Here is a 19,782-nt window from a genome sequence, read left to right on the forward strand (position 1 = left end):
CACTTCTGAGCAAACTGTAGAGAGATACCCATGCAGTCTCATCACTGTAATCTACTCTATAAATAACAGCGTCACATTCATAGCAAAGACCGTTAAAAGAAATATCTGAGTGTCTTATTCTATTAGTTGAGTGACCTAATTCTTCTGATTATAATTCTGTTCCAGGTGATAGTTTCAGAAACAAGAGTTCCAGAATCATAACTGACGAAACTGCTGCTCCGTGTACAACAAACGAATGAAACCATCAAATACTAATAAAACATTTTTTTTAAAGAAATGCAGATGTGATGTTTTCAGCTTTTAGAATTAAGATTTCTAACTCCACGCAGTTTGGCTTCATACAAATAAATCTTCTGTCAAAAATGGTGGCTCACGAGGCAGCAGATTTTGTTAATCATATTCATTGCTTAAATTCAGGGGCGAGGGTTTCATGTAATTTTTTCAAATAGAGGTTTTCAAGTCTATTGTTCATTCCATTACGAGATGAAAACTCAGAGTCTTCACATGAGCATATACAAATACAGCAAACAGATATTCTACCTTGCAGAAAAATGATGTTGATGTATAAGAGCGATCTTGTGCATTAAAACTGCAATTGATAATATTCCCTTAACATATACATCTGGTTTCCATGCAGGGAAGATAAAAAACACAAAAAGATTGGAGGATGAGGGGTTTTGTATATTTTTTCCATTCATTTTATATGCCCCTTATTACTTTTACTAAGAGAGGACATCACTAAGGCATCTTAAATCAGAAAAGTTGCTGAAAACCACTATCTACAAGCCTCCAAATTGACATTTGTGTCCCTTAGAGAATGATGACAGATCAGTAAAAAAAAAATTTTAGTAAGACCTCTATCAATGCCGTCAAACTAAACTCAAAAATAATTCATAGTACACTAATTATTATAAGCAATGAGATGATTTTTAGATTGCAACACGGGCCATTATTTTATGCCCTAACAGAAAAATAATAAACCCAGTGTCACTAAATTAAAAAAAGGATAACCATTCTTGCAAAAGAGTACCAAAACGTATTTGATGTGTTTGGCTTAATTTAAAAGAAAAATGGAATCATTCAGTATCTCTCCTTGATAGAGGGATAAAATTATAAACATTGCTATAAATATTTGCTGAGCCACAAAAAAGTCTAGAGTTGCACTCTGAAACAGACTAGCAAACTCAGAAAAATGAGAACTCACTTGGGTGCTATTTCCTACAGAAAGGGAAGTGTTTAAGAATGACGAGAGCTTTGGCTACACTTAGGTATCTATGTACACAGAATACTAGGGCATTGATAAAATGTGTGTGTTTCCCCAAAAGGATAATAGATCCATAGTGACTTAAGCTGAACCGAACAGTTTTTTGGTGAGGGAAATGATTTTATTTAAGAACAGTTTACAGTAAAGTAAATCAGAAGGTCAGAAAAAAAATTAAATCATATTGACTTCTTTGAGAAACCAACGTAAATAAAACAAACTGAGAGTCTACACCAAAACTATATTTGGATATAATTTTAAGATATTCCTTTATTCTTCTTTTTTTTTTTTTTTTTGCCTTTAAAATGTTAACTTTCCCCCAACAAAGAACCACAACCCCTATGATAAGACTGATTGGGATGTAGTTTTTTTTTTTTTTTTTTAATGGTCAGCAGAGAAGATTTCTGAGCAATATAATCAATACTTCTGTGATGTGTAGATTTCCCTGGAAAAATGAATCCAAAATCCACTTAGATTTAGAAACTCAATTTTACAGGGAAAAGCAGAATTAAAGAGAAAAAAAAGGGAGCTAGGAAGTACTCACCTCTTCACGTAATTTTATCAACTGCAACATGAATGCACAAAAAAAAAAAGATAAAAAGGAAAGAAATGGCAGGAAAGAAAGATCAGTTGTGTGACAGGATACAGAATTAACATTGACAATTTATCTGTTTACATGTTTAGCATTTAAAAATCACAGACAAACACATTAAAAGAACCTAAACATAGACTACATGCAGAGTTTTTTGAACGAATAAAGATCACTTTCTCACACTGTCACATTAAACAAAGAGAATAGTGTGAAATTCTCTTTTAAAGTACATCTAAGACACCATCAAGAAATAAAGGGGAACGACTTCATAGAAGTCTATATTATAAAGAAAGAAAACAAGTTTACTGTTCCTCTCTTCTAAGAATGTACCACTGAAGCGCTTTTGTATATACAAGTTTTCAGGATGTTTCTCTATTTGCAATCTTGACAACTGATTTCAGATTTCACCTACAAATGAAAATGATTAATAGCTTATGCGTTGGTTCCAATAAGCATTTAAAACAACAAACTATTACATTAATTAAACTCATATTTGCACTTGCTCTAGTAGCAGTATTGCACTTGGCAATGGTATTTAATTGAGAATAAAGGAGAGATAATACATATTTAGAACATAGTATTAAGGAATATTTCACTATCCTTAGAACTACTGTGTATATCAGGGTTAATTTCTAGGATTTTCTTTTGCTGCAATCATGTGGCATGTTTTCATTTAAATTTTTGAAGCGTTCCTTTATTTTTTAATTTTATCTTATAAATTGAAAAACTACTCTTTGTTAGTAAATTCTCCTATGATAGCATTTTAATTCTTCTATGTAGAACATTTTTCTACTTGCCTTAAATACAACAGAGAATATGAACTCCTACTCTTCAGAAGCTAAAAAAAAAAAACAAAACAAAAACAAAACAATAAAATCATATGTCTGGCTCACTTTATATGTGTGTAAGACACTATTCTAAACCACAAATATCAGTGTATAATTGAGATGATGACCATAGTTTCTGCAATGAATAGAAACTGAAGCCTAGGTTGTAACACACTCTAAACCTCATTCTAGGACTGAAATTTGCAGCCTCAGCAATTCAGGTCTACAACTGATAATTTTTAAACATCAAAATATCTGTAACATCTGTTATAACACTTGACATATGCAGGCCAATAAATTAAACTATTGCTTTGGGAAAAACGTGCCATGAATTGCTCTCTGTAAGTCTCTCTAAAAGTATCGTGTTTACTGGAGCCCGGATATCTCAATGCTTAATGCTCTTTTTGTCTCGAATTCAAGGAAGGCAGTATGTATTCCAGCTTATTCTGTTATTTTATTTGTCGTATGAAAAGTATTATAAGTACAAAAGAGTAAGATTTCAAAATTGTTATGAATCTTTCATAAAAGGGTACAGAATTTATGATACAACGTCTTATAGTGTGTGTGGTGAAAATGAAACTTTTAATATTGTCCTTTCAAAATAGATAAGAAGTTGTCACTGTTTTTAACTAACAGACTCAGCAACCATCCAGTTACTTGTAAGTAAATCATCTCCTCATTTTCACGTTAAAAGTTGCAATTCTTCTCCAGAAGAAGCAAAATTCTCAGCTAAAATACCTGGCCTATCACATATCGGAATCTTTCTCTTTGCTATCCCAACATCATGGGAGAAAAAGGGGAACATTAATTCTCAGAAAGAGACGATCTGGGAATTGATCGGCTAGCTATCTTTTCTTTCTGGGGGCACCATTCTTCAGCTGACTATGATACTTAAAGGGCCAAAGTTTAAAACTACTCTTCAGCAATAGAGACCATTTGGGGCATGCCACCCTGCCATAATCAATGAGTGTTTAAAAATGCTACCCATTTGTTTTTTCAATAGGTTCCAAACAAAAAACGTTCTATCTTGTTTGTGCTGCATGGCTGCCTTCAAGCTCCACACGGGATTTGTAGCTAAGCTAGGTAATGGGAGGGTTTTTAATCTTTATCTTTTTTTTTTTTTTTTTTTTGGGGCAGGCCCAGAGTTATTCATCCAAGTAAACAAAAGATGGTCTATTTTTGAAAATTAACAATGCTTAGACTAGACTGTAAGTAATGATTTCATATTTTAGCGAGTTACTAGCTCCATCATAGGCGACATGAAAGTGTGCTATGCCACCATGTTGAGTTATGATAATCAACATCTTTTTTGAAACAAAGATTTTTTCCCCCCCAATGCAGAATTTGATACAAGAGGTAATCTGTTCCTTTGTGGGCTGAAAAAATCTGGTTTACGCTGGTTTGAACCAGTGGAATCTCTTGTGGTTAAGCCTTCTGCTGTGACTAAAATCAAAACTGCACTGCAGAGCATGTGAGGGTCCCTGTGCCCGCCTCTGTGTGTGCGGGGCATCACGTGACCCCCAGAACTACCGAATTTTTTTTTTTTTAAAAGCTGATAACGCCACTGCCGTCTCTGTCCGCATACAGATAACGAATAAATGCTGAACTCTATTAAACGTCCTTTACACATTATCGTGGGTCGAACACACAATTTTCTGAACTTATGATGACAGTCTATTTATTTTGCTATAAACCCTCAGCACGTAACGAACAGATTTGTGCCTGGTAATGATCTGCTCCGCCAGGGCTATATGAAATGATACCGACCTCCTTTAGATCTTGGGGAATTAAATTGACCGACTTCACCCCCTGGTCTGCAGCTGAAGTTTGACACACTTTATGCACAGCAAGCCCAAATCGGAAGTTAAGAGAACCTCGTATTAAAAAAAATTAAGCAATCATTATCTGCTAAATATTGCTTTGCCACAAAACTTCCTGCATATTTGGGAATATCCTTCTCCTTATACATTTTTTTGAACAGTCTATTTAGGATTTGCTCCAAGTCACTGATCAACGTAATTTATGTGTATGGAAACTAAGAGGCTATTTAGGGTTCAGAACTAGAACTGGGGACATTTCATTTGCCCTATTAGAACAATCTACTATGAAAGGCTTTGTGATTTTATTGTTTCTTCCCCTTTTTTTGAGAATGGTTTCATGAAATGACATCAAGCTCTTAACGTTTCCATTCTAAATACAGCATCACTGTAGTCAAGAACTCAGCTCTCTCAAAGAAATAAAATGCTGCCATATGGAATGGCAAGTATGATACTTTATAAGAACAGAATGATAAAGCTCAAAACAAGAGTCCTTAGAAAACTGATAACCCAACAATACTTGAATGTGCAAAGTAGGTAATTCTGTCCCCTATTTGTAAATCAAGGATAAACCACACTTGACTGAATGAAATGGATACAATCAGAAGCGACAGAAATGAATTTATACAAAGCAATTAATTTGGATTAATTTGTGTCTTATATGAGGGGCATTAAAATGCATTTGAACAATTCTTAATTTCTGAAATTTTGACATTTCTAATCATGGCAGAAATGTTTATGTACCTAAGAGTAACTTGACATATGCTATTGTTAATTAGTAGATTATATGTACAATCAGGGTTTAGACACTTTAAAAAACTTCAATATAAATTACCAGAATGATAAATAATTATTATTATATTCTTATTTGTTCAAATATTCATGAAGAGGCTACTGTAGGGAGGATGTGTGTGTTACATTGAAAATAACTACCCAGTACTTTATGTACAATCATTGCTTTTAATTCCTTTTTATTTTCCTTTTCTAATCTATATTTTTAAGTTGATGAATATATCCCAGTTTCAATTAAACAAACATTTCTATTTTTTTCCCATTCTGTTCATCTCTGAGCTTTACCTGTGTATTCAAAGTTTATCATAATTATTACATGGACAAGAAGTTCTGAAAATTCATTCATAAACAATTCACTTAAAAATAAACTTATTTGTGGGCAGCAAACTTTTTAAATATAAATTACAGATAATCCTACCTATAAAAAACTCTTCTGAGCTACTGAGCTATAAAACTTAATATAAAAAGCCAACTTAAAATCTGTTCTTTCTTTAAAGAAAGACCTATTTTGATTCTATAATGAATGAACACTGACATAGAATAAAAACTTATTCTCAAATGACCATACCTGGTTGTTGTTGTTTTTTAGCTTGGGATTTTAATTCCTATAGTAGGACCAAAAGCTTCAAAACAAAATTAGTGACTTCATAGGATAATGGAAATTTTACTACATTTGGTAACAAAATACCCCAAAAGGTAACTGTGGTCTCTTTGAACTTTTACGTTTCATTCAAATTTTAGACTGAAAAGTTCACACAAGTAATAATCTAACAGTTATATATTCTCATGACTATAATTTATCATACTGTATTTATTGAAGTGACAGTTCCTTCCAACTAAACTTCAGGTTCTCCAAGCACTTTCAGAATTTTTAAGTGTGATTTATACAAGTTCAGGGGAAATCTCTGAATGATCACTTTAAAGTGACAGGAATATAATTTGAAAAATTCAGAAAATAGGAACTCAGTCTATTTTGGTGGAATATTTTTCTTTAGGCATAAAAAAATCATACTTACATCTGTATGAGGAAAATGTTTTAGGCACATAAAATGTCCATTAAGAGACATGAACATGCTTTAAAAAAAAAAAAAAAAGATCCCTGTCATAGAACTACAACATTCATTACAATAAAGGAGGCTGAGTTAGACAGGAACACCCCTTTACTTTCTATTTCCTCTACATTAGGCAGGAGTTTCAAATGAGGAAAAGATCTATAGCTTTTTAAAGAACTAACATAGGAACTAACCATTCACTTTTTTGCAGTAGAGAGGAAATAAAATTATGATTCATGCATTCAAGAGATATGAGCAATCCAAATCTCACTTTAAAAAGGAGGAAAATATTTTTTTCTCATCTTCAGATTATTTAATCTATTATGAATAAAACCTCTTTATCAGATCACCCTTTTATGTTTGATGTGCTATTTTTTTTTTTTTCCTTTAGCTATTCTCACATTTCAATCAGGGAAGCTGAAATCCCAAGTCAAATCTGAATGTGTTTACGGGTCTGAACTCAAGCTGATGCTATATAGATAGTGGAGGGGGGGTGAGATCTTTCCAAAAACAACCATAGTAAGCTCAGTGATTCTTTTCTCTATTTGGGGGTGGGTAGGTGGGGGCCTTCATCACATAAGCAACATCTCCATTAAAGTTTACAGTGGACAGTGATATAGTATCAGCACACACAGACCTACAATACAGAGTATTTGAAACGGTAAAAACAATTATGCGATGTGTATAATGTGTATCAATACAGTTCATTTCACTATTTTCATTTCACTTATTAAAGCCTTGCTTTGCTCAGTGAATGACTTCTGTTCATTTTATGTAGGCAGAGTAGAGGGCTTTGCAGGACTTGCCAAAGAGACGACAGACATGTTCAAGTCTTGCTTCCCAAGTTCCCTATCACGTATTTTCTTAAAAAGTGTTAAAGAAAATGAATCGTTAGGGTTGGGACGCGTTTTAAGTCATTTCTACACTGGTGTTCTTAAAACATTTTTTAAAAGTTGTATATAGTATCTACATGAATTAATGAAATCCACAGTATAAATTCAAGGGAAGAAGCAGGGCTTTAATTAGACTCATGACACTCCTGTGCGATCCAATGAGAACTGACAGCCAAGTTCAAAGGCCCTTTTAAGAAGAAATTATATCTTATTTTTTGCCTATGCAGATCTTAAACTGCAAAGCCATCATCGTCATTATTATTATTATTATTATTGGCATTATTTGACAGAGGCAGGCCCTCTATATGGGTATCAAAGTTCTGTCCTGGTCCTTACAATTTGCATTTGGGTGAATGTATTTTTAAGACGCTACACAATAGGGGATGGAGCTACCCTGTTGAATTTTGAAAGCTTACTTTCATTTGTTTTGCTCCAAGTGTTGATTTAATTATACTGCATTATTATCAAAGCTGCATTATGTACTTTTTTATTCCTTTTACATGTGTTTGAGGTGAGGACCTTGGCTTTGTCTGCAAACAGTGTGTTTCAAGTTATTCCTTAAGTACTAAATAATAAAGAAAGGAGAAGAAAAGATTTTTTTAAAAGATAGCAGACAGTGATCACAAGGTAAAGGGTTAAATGTAAGATCTCCAAGAAACATTTTGAAGTTGATTAAGACTCCAGCTTTGCATTAAACAGTATCGCTTCCACATGAGTTGCTGCTAATACTGTTAAGAGCAGCTTGAGAGCCCAGTGCGCCAGTGACCTCCTTCACCCTCCAGCCACCCACCGGGCCTTGCTGATTAGCATTCTACCTGGTTCTCTGAGGAATTCCCATCATCCCCTAGGAGCTCATTCCGTACTTCGTCACTGTAGGCGATCCGTGACCTTTTCTATAAAACAAAACAAAAAGAGAGAGAGCAAGATGAGCATTAGAAAGTGAAGGCTTCGGAGCTTTATTGGTATCAAGGCTGATCATCTCAAACCTCGAGAGCCCCCTAATGGAAACCTATTGGCTACAATCTGCAAACCAAAGTTGTGTAAAGTTCCTGAACTTGAGAAGTTCAAATGTAAATTAGAAGTTTTAAAAATGCCAATAATGAAAGAGAACTCTGCATTGTGTAAGCATGCTATTAATATTCATAAATGGATCAGAACTTGTATATCATTTTTTATGTCATCATTTAAATAAGACCACTTAGCTGAAATTCAGCTATATAGCTGTGTACCTGTAAAACTCACTGGATGTTACTTAAAGCAGGCGTATACGAGTTCTTTTTTTTTTTTTTTTTTAATATTGTGGCAGGACATGCACTATACAATTTAGGTTTTTTAAAATCTCAAACCCTAGGATAATAATCATATCTCCAAACAATATTCTGGTGTGCTTAGTGCTTCTTTCATTATTGTGATGTTACTAACCAGAAAGAGAGGGAATTTAAAAGCCCATTCCCTGTCCAAACAATAATTTAAATGGCTCCAGATTCTCTATAAATAATAGCCTAAAGGAAAAGTAACAGAAGTGACAGGGGGAGAGGGAGAGAGAGAAAGAGAGAGAGAGAGTGTGTGTGTGGTAAAACACATTACATTTTCCAGTCCCAGTAAATAAAGGCAAGTGAGCTATGAGTCAACTTTTCACAATCCCCATAAATAAAGACAAGTGGGCTATGAGTCAGTGTTTCGCACACTGAAATTTTGTTTTATAAGAAATCTACCCTTACCTGTAAAGTCAGAGGTACATGGCTGTAAGCAATTCATAAATTATCTAAATGTACACACATTTGGAAAAGTTAAAAGACAAAATTAGCTGTGAAGCTGGAGTATGGTCCTTAGACCCCACTTTAGCATCACTATATAAGACCCAAATTCAGGTTTATAAGTTACTTTGTTGGCTTTTCTGTTTTTGAACTAAGCAAAACCAGCTAATTAAAAAAATGGCAATTAGAAACCGGTAATCTCTGACTTACTTGGGGTCTAGGGCTTGGGACTTAAAATTTCCTACCTTGCCCAACTGTGAGCTGAAAAATTACTGTAGTTTAAAAGGACAATCCATAATAATTCATGAGCAGAAGTCAACAATAACATTTTAAATTCGATTTTTCGACTGGTGAATGGATAACATTGCTTGGCCACACAGAAAACCGTAACACCTTAAGCATCAAATCATATTATACGAGAATTTAAAAAAACCTTAGACAAGAGCCACAGTAGACTTTAAATCTTTTTAAAGTTGCAGCCTTTCTCAGCTGGATCCATGTCTGAACCCCAAAACACAGAAAATTATTATCAATGACTATTTTCTCAATTTTCTCAAGGTTGATACATAAGAGAAAATTTGGTCCATTACATATGATTGAAGACTTAGGGCTTATGTCTGTGACAAAATCCAGGCCAAAAAAAAAAAAAAAAAAAAAAGCTTAATGGAGTATAAATAAAGAAGAAATAAATCTAGACATCCCTTTGATTTTTAGGGAAAGAAAAATCAGTCTCATGTAATTCTACATGTAGCTTTGGTTAAACTGGACTAGAACCCTGGGGTCTGACTCGCTGTGCAGTGCTCTTTCTACCGCACAAAATTTCTGACCCGTTCCATTACCCTCTAACCTGACTCAGGAAAAAAGCACAAGCATTTCAAAATGTCTCAGTCTTAAGGAGAGAGTGGCATCCCTTCCTGGCCCTGGGACTCGACTCTAAGCTCCACTTCCTTGACACAAATGTTTATCTTGGCAACTGAAAGAAGCAAGACGTCTGTAAGTAGATAAATAAAACCAAGAACGGTGCAAAGAGGAGGACAATGTTAAGTTGTTAACTTGAGGGCAGTAGGTAAAGACATCTGTATCAGATCGCTGGACAAGGCAGGAGTGACCCAACTCATTCATTTGTGACCATGCCAGACTTCATCCCATCACAAACAGTATAACATGTATTAAGCCTGCTTCCCTTACAGTATTTACTAAAGCCACTATTAATTAGCTATTTCAACTGACTTCATGCAGAATTATATTTAAGGATGCTAACTTATTAGGGCAGTCCACTTCATGGCCTTAATCTAATATTTAGATAACATCCAAAGCTTGCTTTCTCTCCTTTGCAGATCCCACTACAGTAGTTTCAAACTGGCTATGCAAAAGTACTTTATAGCATTAAAGGAAATGAGAACCTTTAAATAGGCTGTGGTATCAGAGCTGCCTTTTTAATTATTCATTTCATCACTATGGGGGACTAAAACATTCCACAGTATGCAAGAATAGCACACGGAGATTGTTTTTGTTTTCCCCCCTTTTCACCAAAATACCAACAAATTGGCATAGACTGTTCACTTACATTATATTCTTATTTTCATTTCCTAAACTTCAAAAGAAAAAGAAAATTACAAATGTGTATCCCTAAATATCTAATCTTGTTTTGGTTAGAATCCACAGCTTTAAAAAAACTAGCAATTAAGAGCCTGCATGCCCGGCAACAGGAGAGCTAAGGATTTATCCACAGTTGAAGGGTGGTCCCCATAAATGTCATTCTTTACCATTGGGATGGTAAAAACCGGCCATTTGGATGGCTTTCTGGATATAATTAAGCAAATGATATGCTGAGTTTAACAAAGTGTTGTCTGACAGGGCTTCTCTTCCTCCTTCTCTTAAGGAATGAAAAGCCAACTCATTTCAAATACTCCAAATAGTCCCTCACGAAAATGACACAACAATACTGAAAACTGAACTCTTTTTATTTGAGTTTCATTTTATAAAAATAAAACAAATCGAGACGTTGTTTTATCAAGAATTAGGTTTTGATGTCTGACATTGGTATTTTTCCATAATTTTTTATGATTTGAAATTTCAAATAAGCTGATTGTAATCAACCATAATTTTAGCCTACAAGAACATCACTGAACTAGCCAAAAAGGCAAATTCCTTTGAATGACCCACTGCTTATTTATTTATTTCTTATTGTTTCATGGATAATTTTCCTCTAAAACATCAATAAATTATGTTTCCTTTTATGGACTTAAAAAAAATCCCATGATACATTATTGAGTACTGCCATAATACTTTAAATTTGGAGGATTCGAAGTTAATGAAACTGAAACATCTATTCTATCTTGATAAACCTAACTAAATATTTTCACTTTACTATCAACTGTATAAAATCTGTACTTTAGCCAAATGCAAACATGAGAATTTGAGCTGGAAATGTCACACATTCAGCTACAGTTTGAAGGAACCCAATTCATAATGCATTTTATAAATAGTTAATGACTTCTATACATAAGCTAACCAGGCAAATCAAGAAATTGTCAACATTTTTAGTCTTAGTTGTCAGTTACCACTGTCTACCGGTGCTTTATATGTGGCTTCTGGAGAAGACAGAAGCTCTGTGCAGTTTGTAATCTACTGCAATTTCTAGTCTGTACCATAAGAGTAGAAAAGCTTCAGCTGACAATACGTGCCTCCCTCCCCCAACGCATACTCAGAGTTAAATACAAGAGCATTCCTTACTTATAGTTGTGTGTTTGTGTAAAGCTTATTCCTCCTAACTTACATGCTTAGGTGGACTAGAGACCAGTGGACAGAGAATCTACAGACTGTACACAGGCTATACATTTAAGTACACAAAGTTTCCATGGCCATTTCCAACTGATGACACAAGTGACCCTTTAGTTACAAAAGTGAGAATTTCGGGTTCAAAGTGATTTTTGATTTCCACTTGGTATATGAACAAGACTTTTGCATACTGATTGGATAGTTTTCTTAAAGCCAAGTTCAAACAGATAGATTTGCTCAGTTCTGTCTGGAAATTTTGCTTGAAACAATCTATCTACTTGACCCAAGCCTTGACATTTCCCAACTGAACTGAATGTGTTCCTGGACAGGCACTGCTAAATTAGAAACAAAACGAATTAACTTAGCTTAAACTAATTAAAATCTGTGATCTGTGCTGCCGCCTCCCATATGACTGTACATGTGAAACACAGTATATGTAACCAGAATGAGGATTCTACAGTCCAGCCCTAGCAAAGGCATAACAATGAAGGTGGTTTATTACTAAAGCATATATGAGAATTTAATTTCCATGGCGTGCACATGGCAAAGCAATTGCTTAAATTGCCTCACCTGGGAATTTAATACAATGTTATCATCAGACCAGCCACATTGTAAATAGATTTATAATGCTTTCCATGTGCTGTACGCTGTTGCATATGAATTAAGTAATGATCTGGTATTACAATAAAATCAGCTAGTTCCCACACCTGGCAGACAGGATATTTCACTAAATTAATACCCATACAGCTACATCACAAGGCAGGGGAGAGGAAACCATCTCAAAGGCGTTCAACCCGAGTTTTACACGGGAAGCAAATACTCCATGGCTATGTAGAATGTCGCTACGTTGTTGAATCGGCTGCTCAAGACAATCTGTTTCTAACATCTGTATCACAGAATTAAGACTTTGGCATTCCCATTCAATGTTGGCCTAATTTTCTTCATTCAGTACTTTAATTACTAATCAGCAATCCGCAACATTCACAAATACTAAGAAAGCCCTTTATTCTAATCTATGTGCTGCAGACAGCCAAATAATTGATACAGAGTGCAGTATGGTTTTGGTAGGTAATGAAAGAACAGCTTGTCCTACTTCATAATCAAATTGGTCTATAGAAGAAATGGTTAATAGATTTCTCCATAGGCCTAAAACAAATTACCCAGTCTGGCCAGACTTTTCCATTGCTTCTACCATGTCTTTGAGGCTCCATATATTTAATAATGCCCACGGTTACCAGGTGATACATCTATTAAAAACTGCTATGCTTTCATAGCCAAAGAATTTAACTGCTCCTGTTATAATTAACACTTTGGGATATCTACAGAATACCATGAAATTATATTTATTAGCTAGTTATATAATGGCTGGCATTCATTTCTTACCAAACTTTATCTAGTTCTTATTAAACAATATCGTACTTCTTTAACGCTCAGATGGCATTTTCTAAAATGCATCTCTCTTTGGCACCATGTGTTCCATTTTCAATGTCACTTCTATTTCCCCATGGACGATTTCAGCTTTTCACCCACACACCAGCAGGACTCAGAAAAGGTCATCAGTCCAGGATAGGAAAGGTGCATTTTGGAGAAAAAAATTAAAAGCAATTAATGAGTTTTTGTTTAGCATAGTGTTCTCTGTACTGTATGAATTTCTCACAAGAAGCAATTTAAGGTTAAATCATCATACTCCGTGGATAAAGCAAACTGTTAGGTAAATGTTTAATCCCTAGAGAGTTGTTAGGATAAAAAAAGCACAGGGCACTGAATGAAAAGAACGAGATAAAATTTCAGTATGTGATCTTGGCCAAATTAAGTTTTCTGAGTATCAGTTTCCTCATCTCTTTAATAGGGGTGTTAATATTTCCCAGGACCATTGTGAAGATTTAAATATTATAAACAAATGGAAACTTATCCTCACGCCTTGGATATAATAACCTTACAAAGCATGCTCCAGTAGATACTAGTCGACAACATTGGAAAGGAGATACTGAAAGTAGTATGCATTCACGGCTAAAAACATAAATTAGTGCTTCCTTCTTAAAAAACAATTTGCAGATATATACCAAAAGTAGCTTTAAAAAGTCTATATTATTTAATATAGACCCAGTAATTCCACCACATTGTTTTGTCCAATTCCTCATTTTACAGCACTGAGGTTTTTGGATGCCTTCCAATAGTAAAAACTTGACTGCGTTTCTTTAATGCTATCAGAGAAAGTAAGTTCCAATCTGTTTCTTCTACGTAATCGTTCCTCTAAAACAAGCCTTGCTCTTGCTCAAGGGACTGTTTAGAGTTAAAGGTCAAGCTCATTCCCTGGAAGGTGCACATGCCACATGTCACCAATACTGTGGCGTTAATAAAGGGAAAGCACACTTTCTATCTATCCTACACTCACGTCTCATGGACCATATGCAAGCCAGCGGAGAGAAAGTGCTAACACGCCCTGCTGCTAGGCTACCAAGAGTTGGAAAAGCAGGGTGACTGTGAGAACGCTGAAACAATCCATTGTCCTTGAGGAGGCAACACCAAAAAGGAAATGTAAAAGAAAACTGAGAAAGTTTACCTTTTTATGATAATCATTCTCATTTGTTATTTTTGCTTATACTTTCAAAAACAATTTCCATGTTTGAAACGGACACACCACGTTTTCTCCTAATTACTTTTTAAAATTTAGCTAAATCATACCTATATTTATATATGTCTGACTAGGTGATACATGTGTGTATATACATTAGACTCTCACAACCTCATATGTGATCCGTGCGGAACAATTACCTGTATTTCACAATGCTAGGATTGACTTTCCTTTACACCGGGAGCTCTGACCACGCTGCTGCTACATTATTTATTTCATGATTTGCTACACAGAGAGCCCAGAAATTACAGAACAATTCTTCTTCATTTCTTCCTCCAGCATGTCCTAACTTTAGCCTGAAATTTAACGTCAGTGCTTCAAAGTCCAACTTCAGTTAGCTAGTATCACGGACCCACCTGCTTGCATATGCTGCAGTGTATGACCTCTGACACTGCTATTGAATCTAGTGTGGCTGTATCTTAAATCACGATAGCTTGTCAATCAGCAATTATGTTACTTCATTCAGAAAATCAGCTCATGATAGGTTGCCCAGATGTTGTTGTCAGCATCTGGAACAGTGCAAGTATGCAGTTGAGGAAATCTAATTCTTTTATGTCTTTCTGCATGTAAGACAGAATAACTCTCTAGATTCTACTCGAAACAATCAACATGTCAAAATGTTTTTATTTTTTATGTTTTTAATGGTATATAAATACCCTACACGCCTCCGATTGGGAAATGTCACCCTGATGAATGACTGCCATGCAACAGATGTTTCATCTGTGTTTTAAAATGAACTCCTGAAACATGTATATACGTTTACATAATTAATTCATAGAACTCTAGTTCCCTATGTCATTTGCCTAGCACTGGGAAGGAAAAGGGATCATTTGTTGGAAATCTGCCCACAGCCATAATTTCAAGTGATCTAGACACCCCACAAAAAGTGATCCCGAGGACTCTGTACAACTGACACTAACATACAGGAGGCATCATTCAGACCAGGCTCAAATGCACACAGGATTCAAAGCCAGATGAGGAATCTACCCGAAGGCCACAGAGCTAGGAAAGACCAAGCAGAAATAGGACAGAACTCATTTCTCAACACCAGTGTTCTTCCCACTTTACTCCACCAACCAGACAGGCTGGAGCTGCCCTACCTTCATTCCTCAACGCCAAGGTTGGCTGCACCATTCACCCAGCTCCATGAACTTATCATCAGTTACAAAGTTGATTGGAAGAGATTTTATATCTGGTCTCTCTCCTCCAAAAATAAATAAATAAATAAATGAATCTTTATTAAACATTATTGTTAACATCTGAAATGCTGACAAGAATAAATTGGATGGTTCAAGGGTGACAAAAGCTTAAGGTAAAACATTTTATTTGATACAATAAAATGCCTGATCTCAGACGGTGAGTCACAGCCACACCTAGGGTGTTACTTAGATGTGTCTCAAGATTAATCTTCAAAGGTTGCGACATAAAGCTGCACTAATCTACCTACATGGCTCAGAGAGGAGCTGTGCCAGTTATTAAAATGTAGTAAGAACTGCCTCCTTGCCCAGAGGATCTGGCAACTCCTGGTTACTTTAAAATTCTAGATTGGCACTTGTCATCTCACAGGCAAATAATTTTTACAACTTTTTTTTCTAGTACTTACTTTTTAAAAAAATTTTTCCCATTTTTAATTTCTAATTTGAACTCATGCTGTGACAGATTCTTTATTATAGAATAAGCTGTATTATAGAGAGATTATAGTGTTGGTAATTCAGAGATGTACAATGTTTTATAGATATTACCAATAAAACTATCATACGTAGGCAAGATAAAATTATTTTAGCTCAAATTTTCTTTTCTTTTCTTTTTTTTTTTTAGGTGGGGGAGAAAAAGTCTCACTCTGTTGCTCCAGGCTACAGAGCCATGGCATTAGCCTCGCTCATAGCAACCTCAGGCTCCTGCCTTAGCCTCCTGAATAGCTGGGATTATAGGTGCCCACCACAATGTCTGTTCTTTTCTACATTTTGTAGAAAATAAGGGGGGAGGTCCTCACGCTCATTCAGGCTGGTCTCCTCCCACCTCAACCTCCCAGAGTGTTAGGATTACAGGCATGAGCCACCATGCCTGGCCTCAAATTTTCTATGAAGACGTGAAAGTTACTTGTATGCTAGGGGTCATCCAAAACAAAATATTAAAAAATTCATTTCAGGTTTTTGCTACTGACTAGCAAAAAACAAAAGAAAAAAAAATTCATACCTGATTCACAAACCATATGTTTTCCTAAAAGATTCTCATTTTCAGTAATGAAATCCTGCCTGCTCAGGGGCTTTGCTTCATCAACTAAGTGTTACTTCTTTTGTATTTTCAATGTTTCACTCACTTTAAGTACATGAACACTTTTAAGTATATTCTAGTTTTATAGTTTTATATTATCTTCCCCAGCAAATGCCCAGCCTCCCTTCCTAGGTGAGCTTCTTAAAAGAGTATTTCACATGTACTAACTCCACTTATTCATGTCTCAATCACTTTTCAAGTTACTACAAAATGGACACCCTTCCTATTACTCTGCAGGTCTCCCCGGGACGGCCATTGACTCCCTAGTTGTCAAAATCACTGGTCACGTTCTTAAAATAAACTTTGCATTTTATGACAGTTTTAGACTTAGAGAAAAGTTGCAACAATAATGCAGAGAGTTCCCACATAATCCACACTCAGTTTGTCACAGTTATACATCAATTTTCATTATTACATATTATTAATTATAGTCCATCTTTTTTTCATATTTCCTTAATTTTACCTAATGTTCTTTTTCTATTCTAGGCTCCAATCCCAAGATTCCACCTTATATTTAATACTCACATCTCAACTGGGCATGGTGGCCCACGCCTATAATCCTAGCACTCTAGGAGACCAAGGCAAGTGGAGTGCTTAAGCTCACAAGTTCAGGACCAGCCTGAGCAAAAGCAAGACCCCATCTCTACTAAAAATAGAAAAACCAGCTGTGCATTGTGGCAGGCACTTGTAGTCCCAGCTACACGGGAGGCTGAGGCAAGAGGATCTCTGAAGCCCAAGAGTTTGAGGTTGCTATGAGCTGTGATGCCACGGCACTCTACCCATGGTAACAGTGAGACTTTGTCTCTGAAACAACAAAAATAACACATCCCTTTAGGTACCTCTAAGAAAACTCATGTCCCCTTAGGCACCTCTTGACTGTGACAGTTTCTCAGACCTTTGTTTTTAATAACCTTGATAATTTTGAAGAGCACTGATCAGGTATTTTATAGGATATCCCTCAACTGGGATGTATCTGCTGTTTTTGTCATGGCTAAACTGGAGTTATATGTTTTGGGAGGAAGTCTGCAGAGGTAACATCATTTTCATCACATTATATTAAGGCTCTATGCTATCCACATGACTTTTCACTTTGATGTTGACCTTAACCGTGTTCGGCAGGTTTCTCCATTGTCAAGTTGCTCTTCTGCCTTTCCCAGACTCTCCTCGCTATGCATACAAGTGGAGTGCCCACCTCCTGGAGGGAAGAGTATCTAAATACATTATTTGGAATTCTTCTGCATTCTTCTATTCAATCCTTATTCAATCATTTATTTATATCAGTATGGATTCCTGGCTATTTATTTTGTTTTCTGGGCTACAATAAAATACTACTTCATTTATTTTGTTGCTCAAATGGTACCAACTTTGGTTGCTATGGCCATTTTTCAGTCCTTTTTTAAAAAACACATTTTTTGACTTTGTGATAGCATCTCTCATTATGGTGCACTTTTCCCCTAGCAGTTTCAGCCCCACGCTCCCTTGGAATTCCTCCTACCTGGCCCCTCTTTTTCAGTCTTCTTCATCATAACTTCTCTCTTGATCTGCCCATCAAGTGCTGGTGTTCCCCTAGGTCTCTATCCTTAGCCCTCTTCCCACTCAGCTGAATGGTCTGATCTATACCCATCAAGGAGCTCTGAGTATCACCTAGGAGCCAGCAAAGGTTTTTTCCTGCATATTCCATACACAAATCTAATTGTTATGGTGCACCTTATATAATCTAAAAGCACCTCAGATTTAACACAAAGTGGGGTATCATCTTTCTTCTACATAGTCCCCCTCCTCCTACTTTTCCTAACGATAAATGGTATTACCATGCATGTAGATGCTATGTTTAGATATGTTATGTTTTAGATGAAAACCTAAAAATTATCCCATTCTCTCCTCTATTCCCCAACCCAATCAGAATGTCGACAAGAGGGGCCAGTGGGTACATTTTTCAGAATTATGCGTTAGTCTCAGTTCTCTCCTCGCAACTGTTTTTACCACATATTTCAGCCCTCTAAAATTTTATATATGAATTATATTTAGGGTATATCCTAACAGAGGGCTGACATGCTTTTAGGCAGAGGTAAGCCAACTGGTACAAAGTTTCAGCTCCTCCTTCAACCTTCTCTCTAGCAGAATATCAAAGGTATAAAAGAATTGTTGTCTAAAGATATAGCTGATTGCAGGACAGGAGTGTTAAAATTGAAAGAAAATTCACTCAACAAAAGCCAATATACTCTGGGAAAATGCTAAGCAACAGACCTTTCTCCAACTTTAATAAGTCAATACCACATTTCTCTCTAATTTCAAATATAGGCATAGCTCATATCAGTTATTTTATTGTTCTTATGAGTTAGATACTCCTGTTTTTTATTATGGATGAGCTAAAAGACCACCATTTCAAACGAGATGATGTGCATGCATATTTCTTCTTTGTTTGTCTGATTTGTGGACCTGAGGAATATGGATTACCTCTGTTATCTGCACGAGAAGCTCTGCTACAAGCCTGGCATTCAGTTTGCTTTTATCTCTGAGACCCCAAATTGTACTGTTAGGCAACAGAGGGCACTTATCTAGATTGAACTGTCATACAAATAGATTTTTGTCAGCCATTCAATTTGTATTGGGGAATATGCCAACAAAAACAAAACCCAGCAATTTAAAACAACAATCCTATCCTCTAGTGACAGGAACAAATTGCTGTATTTCAAATGAATAAGAATTACTATAGATTGCACATCTTGCATGTGGGTGCCACAGAAAAGAAAAATGCTCTTGGAACTAATTCTGTCTACTTTTCTTGCAGTGGTCTTACAAAAAGCAAGCAAATATGATGCTTAATACTAATAAACATTTAAGAAAAAAAAACACTAACAGGAATTAAATGTTATCAGAGGAGAATGAGACTGTCTAATAAAGTTCCATGTCAAAATTTCATGACTACATGAGGAAGGTGACATTGTATTGCATTTTGAGTTTGTTCTTTGATCTATAGTCCCTCCAGGAATTCAGGTAATGTCTCTGCCCACAAAACAGTCAATCTGAGTAGTGAGACCATAATTCTCCTTGAGCCTAAATTGATTCTGGCTCTGTGTCTTTGACATCCACAAAGAATA

The 19,782-nt window shown here is 35.6% G+C and overlaps 1 protein-coding gene across 1 annotated transcript in view; it reads right to left on the bottom strand.

Annotated features, from left to right (window-relative positions):
* Positions 1–19,782, bottom strand: part of VTI1A (vesicle transport through interaction with t-SNAREs 1A) — a 368,440-nt gene that overhangs the window by 282,610 nt on the left and 66,048 nt on the right. The window contains exon 4 of the mRNA XM_003787164.3: positions 8,050–8,127. Within this exon, the coding sequence (XP_003787212.1) occupies positions 8,050–8,127 (78 nt within the window). The remainder of the gene's footprint in view (positions 1–8,049; positions 8,128–19,782) is intronic.

The sequence above is a fragment of the Otolemur garnettii genome, unplaced genomic scaffold (genome assembly GCF_000181295.1).
Source record: "Otolemur garnettii isolate 467f Iridium unplaced genomic scaffold, OtoGar3 scaffold00021, whole genome shotgun sequence".
Lineage (NCBI taxonomy): Eukaryota > Metazoa > Chordata > Mammalia > Primates > Galagidae > Otolemur > Otolemur garnettii.